Source organism: Protomyctophum parallelum (genome assembly GCF_964188405.1).
Source record: "Protomyctophum parallelum genome assembly, chromosome: 15".
Taxonomy (NCBI): domain Eukaryota; kingdom Metazoa; phylum Chordata; class Actinopteri; order Myctophiformes; family Myctophidae; genus Protomyctophum; species Protomyctophum parallelum.
Genome location: NC_139710.1, coordinates 10,143,938 through 10,154,383, shown reverse-complemented (window position 1 = coordinate 10,154,383; position 10,446 = coordinate 10,143,938). Strand labels below are relative to the sequence as shown.

The 10,446-nt window shown below is 40.0% G+C and overlaps 2 protein-coding genes across 2 annotated transcripts; both read right to left on the bottom strand.

Moving 5' to 3' along the window:
• Window positions 1-111: 111 nt before the first annotated feature.
• LOC310872852 (chemerin-like receptor 1) lies at window positions 112-1,943 on the bottom strand. The gene is made up of 2 exons (XM_083785023.1): window positions 1,602-1,943; window positions 112-1,341 (listed from the first exon to the last, which is right to left on the bottom strand). The coding sequence occupies exon 2, from the start codon at window positions 1,295-1,297 to the stop codon at window positions 254-256; it is 1,044 nt and encodes a 347-aa protein (XP_083641149.1). The 5' UTR covers window positions 1,298-1,341; window positions 1,602-1,943; the 3' UTR covers window positions 112-253.
• Window positions 1,944-2,277: 334 nt separating this feature from the next.
• On the bottom strand, window positions 2,278-4,683 carry cmklr1 (chemokine-like receptor 1). The gene is made up of 2 exons (XM_083784072.1): window positions 4,654-4,683; window positions 2,278-4,565 (listed from the first exon to the last, which is right to left on the bottom strand). Exon 2 carries the CDS (start codon window positions 4,516-4,518, stop codon window positions 3,481-3,483), a length of 1,038 nt encoding a protein of 345 aa, XP_083640198.1. The 5' UTR covers window positions 4,519-4,565; window positions 4,654-4,683; the 3' UTR covers window positions 2,278-3,480.
• Between the last annotated feature and the right edge of the window lie 5,763 nt (window positions 4,684-10,446).

Genomic DNA, 10,446 nt, shown 5'->3' with positions numbered 1-10,446 from the left:
CCCATCTCTCTCCCGTTTCCTGTCAGCCTACTGTCTGTCCCTTCAAAAATCAATAAAAGGCGTAAGCCGCAAAAAAATATCTTAAAAAAAAAAAAAAAGGATCAGGCCGACCTAAAATTCCCACTTTGCTTGTCAATACAGTGATCTAAATTTGATGCAAATATTTGTTGGCTAAATTATTTCAAGTAAAAAATAAAATTATACAAACAATATTGGCAAGACGTTGATGTATCAAATGAGAATATTCTCGTCTCTAAATCTGAGATATTTCTGTTCTACCCGTTGCTCTACTTCCAGAGGACCTGTCTTCGCTGAAAGCACTTTCCAATTTTGAAGCAAAACAGCTAAACAATTTCTGTTTCACATCTTTGCCCATGAATGCATAAAGAAATGGGTTCATGCAACTGTTTGCGGATGCAAGAGCCACCGATATATTTTCATATATTTTTATATTTCCAGTCTGGTGATTCTGACTGGGGTTGATGGCTAGTAACATAAAGATATGGTATGGAAGCCAAGAGATGACAAATGTGACTATCAGGGCAGTCATAACTTTGAAGGGCTTAGTGCTGGACTTAGCGATTTTTTTCTGTAGCCTTACAATGATAACCATATAACACACAGTGATGATTATCAGTGGAAATACAAAGCCTAGAACAAAACGAAAGATGTGGGTAATTTTCTTGTCGTTCTCACCGTAATCGGTGTAGCATTGTGTAACATCATTGACTGAGGTAACATCACGAAACACTAAGGAAGGAATGCTCAGCAGCATAGAAAAGAGCCAGGCAACAACAACTGCAACTGCAGCCTTTCTCAGTGTACGATGGTTTTGGGCCCAAACGGCATGCACAACAATCACACAACGGTCAATACTGATAATTACCATTAGGAAGATGCTGCTGAACATGTTGAGGAACAAAACATAGGAGGTGAACTTGCACATGAAAGGTCCAAAGTTCCAAGATCTTGTTGTTTGTAGACTGATGTTGAAAGGGAGAGTTGCACAGAAGATGAAGTCAGAGAGGGCCAGGCTGAGGTACCACGTTGTATTGACTGTCTTCTTTTTTATCTTGAAGGCAACAACCCAGATAACCACACCATTCCCCAAAATGCCTAGCAGGAAGATGATCACATTTATCACAACCATGGTGACACACCCAGCTTCGTTAATGCACAAAGGTGAAATGTTATTGAAAGGCCCATCTTCTGCAGTAGTGTAATCATAATCGATCGTCGTCGTAACGTCATCTACGTTACTGGTAAGTAACGGAGTTTGCGATGTCACAGATGTCATGGTACAGTAGGTAACAGTGACGACACAGATGTAATGGTGCACTGCTGTAGAAAAGGAAATGCATTGATATGTTCAAGTAATGTACATTTTTTAAACATTTATTTCAGTTGCACGTTTTGTGCTACAGAAAAAAAAAAAAAAAAACGATAAACTGAGTTAAAATTAACATTTAGTGTCATTTTCACCTTTAACCGCTTAAAAAACATGCTTAATGAGCTAAAATTTAAATTTAAATTAACAATTAAATTTAAAGTGCAATCATGAGTAGACCAGTGGAAGATGACAAAATAATAAAATCACTCACCTCACACAAGCTCACTTCAGAACAGATCTGGCTATGCAGTAGTAAATGAAAGGCAGTCACTTCACTTATATTTTTACTTCTCTTTTTTTTTCTTTACCCCAGTTCATTTCCTTTTTTTCTGTTGCTTTCTGTTGCCTGGGACCGGTGATCTTTTAGATGGGTCCTAGGGACATCCCACTTCAACGACGTTAGCAGTCATGACTCTTGTGTGTTTGTGTGTTATTATCATTTTTTTCCGATCGTGTTTCTACGACAATTTATACATGGATTTTATTGTTTATAACGTAGGATTGAAGACTGATGCAATGCAAATTGATTGTGTCCGTGGATGTTTTTCTTTTCTTTTTTCCCCCACGATTTTTTTTTTTAATGGATTCTGTTAAAGAGTACAGTGACATGATATTGCAAATGAGCCTCCAAATGTTCACAGAGGAGTCAAAGATATCATTTGAGATTTTCAAGTGGGCCTACATAGAGATGGATGAATGGATGGACAGATACTGTAGCTAGATAAACCTTTATTAATGTGTCACTCCGCAATAGGAATACAAAATGGTACATAAATTATATTATAATGTTATACAGTATAACATATTACACCCCATGACAGAGTATGTGTATGTATGTATGTATGTGTGTGTGTGTGTGTGTGTGTGTGTGTGTGTGTGTGTGTGTGTGTGTGTGTGTGTGTCTCTCTCTCTGTGTGTCTGTGTGTCTGTGTGTGTGTGTGTGTGTGTGTGTGTGTGTGTGTGTGTGTGTGTGTGTGTGTGTGTGTTCTGATCCAGAAGACATTTACAGCAAGTACATCTACCCAAAATACAATATTAGTTTTCTAGATACAAATTATATCAATCAAATCATGAATGGATCTCTCATTCTCTCTCTCTCAAAATGTACAATTTTAATTATCTACAAATGACCGTAAGTGATTCTTGTACTTCTTGTGACATTTCCAAGAGATGAATGTAAAAACTCAATTGCATTGGTGTCTTCTTGAATTAAGATTCTGTTAATGTGGTGGATTCTGCCAAAGCTTTTCAATGTGAATGGAGCGGTTTGTTGCCATTCGCAGATTTTAAAAAAAACACTGGCGCGCGCAGACACAAAGTAAAAGATGAGTGTTAAACTTTTTTCATTTGCTGTTCATTTCGTTTGAATGATTTTAGCTATTTTTGAGAAATTACATCTGGCCACAAAAGATCACGGGATCTACTGAATGTGAAGGAGGAAACTGACGATTGAGCCTACAACACACAGTATGGGAGCCCCCGCTCCTTCTTCACATTCAATTGATCCTGTGATCTTTTGTGGCCAGTTGTAATTGACTGGGGTCTAGTAGGAGTATAGTAAATAATAATAAAGAAATCACCGTAACATTGTGTAAATGAAGGCTGTAAATGAAAATAATAATAACACTGCTCCTTGACTTTGTCAAATAACAACCTAAAATATGAACTGAAAAAAAACTAAAGTTGTCCTTTAAGCCAAACATTCCACTACTGAATTACTTCCTCTCTTATAATCCAATCATCAATTTTAAACTACATAGTGCAGCTCATTTCCCTAAAATCCCTATAAAACATAATGTGAATATGTATTGGTGTCACACTTACAAAATGTGTGACATCTGTTATACTATAGCATGAAAGGACCATGTACTGTGCATTAGCACTAAGGACCATGTACTGTGTGCATTAGCACTACAGATGAAAGGACCATGTACTGTGTGCATTAGCACTACAGATGAAAGGACCATGTACTGTGTGCATTAGCACTACAGATGAAAGGACCATGTACTGTGTGCATTAGCACTACAGATGAAAGGACCATGTACTGTGTGCATTAGCACTACAGATCCCCATTTAGCCATACTTTGATACTAGATGTGTGTGGAAGCTCTGCCGTCCATAGAGCTCGACCTGGAGAGATATCGGCTGGTTGTGCGGCCATCCTCCCCTATAGCATTTTCAATCTTAGACAGCACGGAACTCTTGAACTTCTGCTTGAAATCACCACCCATGAACACATACAGTACCGGGTTCAGGAAACTGTTGGCTGTAGCCACCGATGTGCCCACTGTAAGCCCGATCTTAATGTTCTCGTTGTGATAATGGGGGTTCTGCTCCAGTAGAACGAATACATGGTACGGCAGCCAACACAAGACGAACGTGCCGATGAGGGCTGTCATCACTTTGAAGGGCTTGGAAGACCTGTTCATCCTACTCGACCGAAGTCTCACCATAATGATGGAGTAGCAGATTAGGATGATGAAGAGCGGGATAACAAACCCTCCAATGAAGCGGCTTACTGCGATGGTTTTGTGGCTGTGTTCATGAGCTGTATATTTGTTGAAGCATATCGTCTTCCCCAGATAGGTAGCAATGTCCCGAAAAATCATAGCTGGCAAGCTTAGCACAATGGCGACAAGCCAGGCTAAGACAACAGCCACAGACGCCTTCCTAATCGTGCGGTGGTTCTGGGCCCACACTGGACACATGACCGACACACAACGATCAACACTGATGATGACCAGCAGGAAGATGCTGCTGAACATGTTCAGGAACATCACGAAGGAGGAGAACTTGCACATGACTAGCCCGAATTTCCAGTCTTTTGTTACAATGTGAGTGATGTTAAACGGTAGAAAGGTGCAGAAAATAAAGTCAGAGATTGCAAGACTGAGGTACCAGGTAGTGTTGACTGTCGTTTTCATTTTACAGCCAGCAATCCAGATCACCACACCATTGCCACAGATCCCCAGGAGAAAAATTAGCACATTGATCACCAGCAGAGTGATACATGAAGCCTCCTTGAAACACGTTGCATTGTGCGTGACAACGGCTTCCTCATGTGGTGTAGAGTTATCATAGACGTATTCATAGTCATCGTAAAGTGTTGGATCATAATCCATATCCATTGTGGTGATGTATGGTATTAAGAGTCAAATTTCCTGTAAAAAGAAAACTATTATGTTTAAAATGACAAGCCTGTCATCCCAGAGGATGTACTTGAACAGGATCAAAACATTTTGTTCGATAGTTAAGATACTTACTGTAATGTGTTGTGTGCTGACTTGATGCTGACTTGATGCTGTCTGAATCACATTATGCTCTCAGCCGTGTTGTCCCCCAATCCCAATATGTCAATCAACATTACATCTCCTTTTTGACAAGCAGCTGATCACAGCAGTTTCACAATATGTCCATCCTCTGGAAGTCTGGATGCTTTCACTACTGCATTTAAATTACTGGACTCTCCCAGCCCGTCTTAACCTTTCATAAAATACTTATATACTTATGTTGAATTTATTATAAATGTGACAATATCATAAGTTCCCATACCCTGACTGATGATAAACAGTAAGTTAATTGATACTTGAAGAAAAGGATGCCCAAATACTCCTCTCGCACACACACACACACACACACACACACACACACACACACACACACACACACACACACACACACACACACACACACACACACACACACACACACACACTTAAAAGACGACGACTTCAACCATTTTCATCCTCATATAATTGGTCCTCACAAATGCTCACGATAATATGGTACAATTATTTTCAAGCTCAGGAGCTCCTTTTTGGCCTGGTTTTGGCCTGACAGCGAGTTGCATGTTCGAGTCCCGTTCATGACAACCTTTGCTGCATGTCTCCTAACCAACCTCCTGTCTGTCTTCACTAACTCCTATCAATAAAGCCAAAAACATTATTTTTTTAAGTGAGGAAGGCCCTGAACGGCATGGCCAGTGTATAGAACTCCAACTTCCCCCGTCAAATCAAACTCAGCTTTATGCTAGATAGATAGATAGATAGATAGATAGATAGATAGATAGATAGATATAGTTAGATAGATAGATGCCCAGCCTGCACAGGCTTACAAGACACAACATTTACATACACAATGATACACAATAAACAAAATACATAAACAGTTACTTATGGATATCGTATCGTTCTCCAACGTAACTGCCACGCCTTCTCTGAATTTTCCTAAAACAAAAACTTTGTTTGCTGAACAACCATCATCAGACATCAAGTGCAAGAGTACCTAGGCCTACAATAATCTGTATTTTGGAATGCCATACAGTAGGTGAGTGTTACGACCCCCAGTCTAGGGTTAGTAGGGGAAGTAACATAAAATGGACAATGACAATGGTTCAAATCCTACATCACTGAAAGAACAGAGTGCGTCTCCTTGGGAGGTGCAAAATACCGGACCCAACGTGTCACCTGTGGTGTCCCCAAGGTTCTGTACTCGGTGCAGGCTATTAGCATCACTGATTTATTACTGAACAGCATGAAATGTAAAAAAAGAAAGAAGAAATTGATGGTAAATATTATTTGTATAGCAGCTGGCAGGTGGTAGATGAGGGGCATCTAATGGTTTGATTAATCATTGCAAGCCCAAAATGTGGTAATTATGCATGAGGTTCCCATCTGTATGGAAGCTGCCTCCTCTTGATATATATATAGTATAATACAACAGCAAATACATGCCCTCTAGCATCACATCTGAAACTCTCACACATCAAGTCCCTGCATGGAATCAGGGTGCCAGTTCTTCTCATGGAATCAGGGTGCCAGTTCTTCTCATGGAATCAGGGTGCCAGTTCTTCTCATGGAATCAGGGTGCCAGTTCTTCTCATGGAATCAGGGTGCCAGTTCTTCTCATGGAATCAGGGTGCCAGTGCGCCGCTATTTGCTTCTCCACAATTCTATGCGTCAGATAACAGTGGTCATGGCTTAGCTGCCTCTTAGTGACTTGAAAGCCAACACAGGAGTTCTTCTCATAATAATTGTCCTACTTATTTAAATCCCAGTCCTACCATATTATTTAAATCCCAGTTTAAATATTTGTCATGATTTTGGATTGAATATGGGTGACACCAATACGGCAGGACATAAATGCAACAGGTTCAGAGTATAGGTATTATACGTACATGGTTTAAAGTTAGTTAAGAGGATTATATACTATAACTATATAACTAGACTATATTTAACTTATAATTTTAGTAATGTCCTCAAAATCTGAGGACGGAAAAATTACCATGTATTGCGCCGAAGACAGGATATAATAAGTGCCAGATATTCCATGCTCAAAATGTGAGGATGGAATTGGCGCTGAAATATGTAAATAGGTTAACGTATCTATTAACCTACTCAAGTAGGTTTTACTGGCAGAGGAAGGACAGATCCCGACCCTCCTTCACCTGGGTGAAATGAACTCACAATGCACTCATATTATATCCCCAAACGGGACTAGTATTATATAATTATTATATGGATTATATCATTATGTATTACTCCAATGAATGGAGCATGAAAATGATTGAACAGTTTTGAACATGTGGACTGATAACACTAGCACTGTCAGAGATAATAGATTTCATTTTATTGATGGAAATTTGTTTCCAAAACATCAGTGAAAAACATTTCACATAACTGAAATCTAGATGCTACATAAAAAGATCAGATAAGATAAACCTTTAATGATCCTCAGGGGGAAATTATTCAGGTGTCAGCAGCAGCAGTATTTATATACTAGAAAAGTGCACAAAGGTCCACCGGGCTGGGTTTCCTACCCAGGGCATTGTCATTTTGGGGTGTTGGCCCAAGACTATGGAGGGAAAGAGTTTGTATACCAGATGGTGCAACCTTTGTGCATCCCCCCCATCACTTTTGGAGATGCATGCTATACCCCTCAACATGTGATTATGTTTTTTGTACAAAATAGGCCCTTCTCACAGATTTTGGAAGGCAATTACAGATGAATTATTGTCACATGTCTCACAAGACCATTTAATGATAATAACAATTAGTTTTGGGGTATTTTTGTCACTGTAAATGTGTCCATTTACCCATCCTATACAGTAACTATCAATAGGAGCAGTGAGCGATAGTATGTGCTTGGGGAGCAGTTAAGTGTCAAGTGGTCAAGGACACTTTGACACGTAGACCGGGGCCATTTGTACCTAATTTGGTGAAGGTTCCTCCAGTGTTCCTCTTAGCTGTAGCCACTACTGTCCTGTGTTTCATTCTGACAGGTTGCTGTGCTGTGACCAGTGTTGCCAGATTTTGCAAGATAAACAGTTCAAGTCCAAGTCCAAAAGAAGCGGCTGTTTTAGAACTTTACATAGGCCATTTGAAAATAGCAGGTCTAAAAAAGCACTGCAACACTTGTAGATCTGTTATTTTCAATTGAGAATATGTAGGCCTATATAATATTTTCAGATCCGTGGACAATTTACGGTAGATTAATATGAGGGTCCTTGAAATGAAAAAATACTCGGGTCGCTTGCCCTCATTGTTTTCTTCAGACCTCACGCCGACCGCTCGGCGGGGCGGTTCTTGTATTCTTGTTTCCTAAAAGCACAACCAGTAAGACGCCTTATTAAGGGCTATCTATATTTTATATACACAGATTAATTAAGGAATAAGCAAAAGTCCTGATGCGACATTTCCTGGTATAATGCGGGGTCGCTTAGCGCTCCGCTGTTACTCCGGAGCTGACACTTTCTGGAGTGGGCGGAGCCTAGTGCGCATTCATGTGTTTGGCCCAATGCTGCTCGAAACTGCAATAGCACGGTGTGTGTGTGTGTGTTAACAGGAAAGTGTGACATGCGTCCTCTTACAGGAAGTGCGTGCGGTTTTCATAGACCTGTGGTCGCAATAACAGGAAGGTTTTTTTCCCCCAAAGTTTCCATTTGTCAAAATAAACACCTCTGTACTTAATGCAATAAACACCACTTTACTTGAATGCAATAAACACCACTTTACTTGAATGCATTTAGAAACAGGAGATAGGATCCTGCCCACGGCAAGGCTTAATTACTTGCGCAAGCAGAGCGCGCAAGTAATAGTTTCGCCCGGCTCGTATGCACCGTCCCAGCCAACCCGCCACTTTTGATGCGTATGCAAATAAAACAGCAAATTGTGCCTGATTTGCTGGGACCAGATTACATGGCGTGTATATATGTCCATCAAATTGTGCCTGATTTGCTGGGACCAGATTACATGGTGTGCGCAAGTAACTAGCTCTCAATGATGACGTAAGAAATATGTGTATTAAAGGACCCAATGCCAGAGTGTATGTAATTGGTCTTCGATGGTGACGTAATGACGATATGTTTTAGTGTTGGGAGGATTAAAGGTAATGCTCCTGTGTATACATGTATGTAATCTGGTCCCAGCAAATCAGGCACAATTTGCTGTTTTATTTGCATACGCATAAAAAGTGGCGGGTTGGCTGGGACGATTTTTGGTGCAAAGTAACCACAGTATACCGCTAATCAACTTACAAATTACATATGTATATGTATAACTAGCTCTCAATGATGACGTAAGAAATATGTGTATTAAAGGACCCAATGCCAGAGTGTAATTGGTCTTCGATGGTGACGTAATGACGATATGTTTTAGTGATGGGAGGATTAAAGGTAATGCTCCTGTGTATACATGTATGTAATCTGGTCCCAGCAAATCAGGCACAATTTGCTGTTTTATTTGCATACGCATAAAAAGTGTCAGAGATATGGTCCAATCAGGCATACAATGGCTCATTTTATGCCATTGTATGGCTCATTGTATGCCATTGCAATCATTATCCCCATTATCTGTAGTTGCCAAACTAATAGTCGACTTTTGACGATATTCAGACAGCAGCCATCTTGCCAGAAAGGTGCCACCTAGGTGCAACTTACGACACATCTTCAGTTGTGTGCCCCGGCCCCCGACCTCATTGGATGTTTCGGCCACTTATCAGTGACTGATAAGTGGTCGAAACATCCAGGTGTTGGCCCACCACAGGCTGATCAGACCTGGGTGTGTGAAGTACAAAATATATAAGAGTGACATTCATTTACTACTGCATACCCAGATCTGTTCTGCTTTAGTGTGAAGATATTTGATTTCATATCACTTCTGCGTTGGTGTCCTCTTTCACTGGTATAATCTTGATCTCCGTTTGGTATCCTCACTGGTACACTCTCGACTGCACTTTAAGGTAAATATTTCGATTTAGATTAATTATTGAAAAGGTACTTTTTAGTTTTTTGTAATTTTGGAGAAATCCTTAACTGGCAACAAACCACTCCATTCCCATTGAAAAGCATTGGCAGAATCCACCCTATTAAAGTTTGGTGTGACCCTTATAAAGCATAATTTTCTCTTTATTTGAATCAAAATAATATTTTAAAGCATCACACAGATGAATATTTTCAACTCAGAAGTGGAAATTTGGAGACAACATATTAATTTCGACTCATTGCCTGAAGAAGGTCAGTAGACCGAAAGCTTGCTAAATAAATACATTGATTGTGCGCACATCTGATCCCTTTATTTTTCTCATGTTCCCCTTGTGGCTCGAGCACCTCACTTAAGTTCTTTCAGCGGATGAGTGGTGGTTCTTTTTACATTTCTGACTCATTATAGTAAAAAGAAAGGCATGTCCCCTAAATCTACAGTGGTAAACTATGGGGTAAAACATTTAACTGCAGCCTTAAAAATGTGCAAAACTTCAAGCATCGCACATGCTTGTGTTGTGACAAAAACTGTACTTTACTTGAACATATTGTATTTCCTTTTCTACAGCAGTGCACATCTTTGTCATCACCGTTGCCTACCATGACGTCTGTGACATCGCAGACTCTGTTACCTACCACTGTTGAAGATTATGAATACAGTTACATTACATATAGGGCCAGGCCTTCGAATTCAACTTCACCATTGTGCATCAACGAAGCTGGGTGTGTCACCATGGTTGTGATAAATGTGATCATCTTCCTGCTAGGGATTTTGGGGAATGGTGTGGTTATCTGGGTT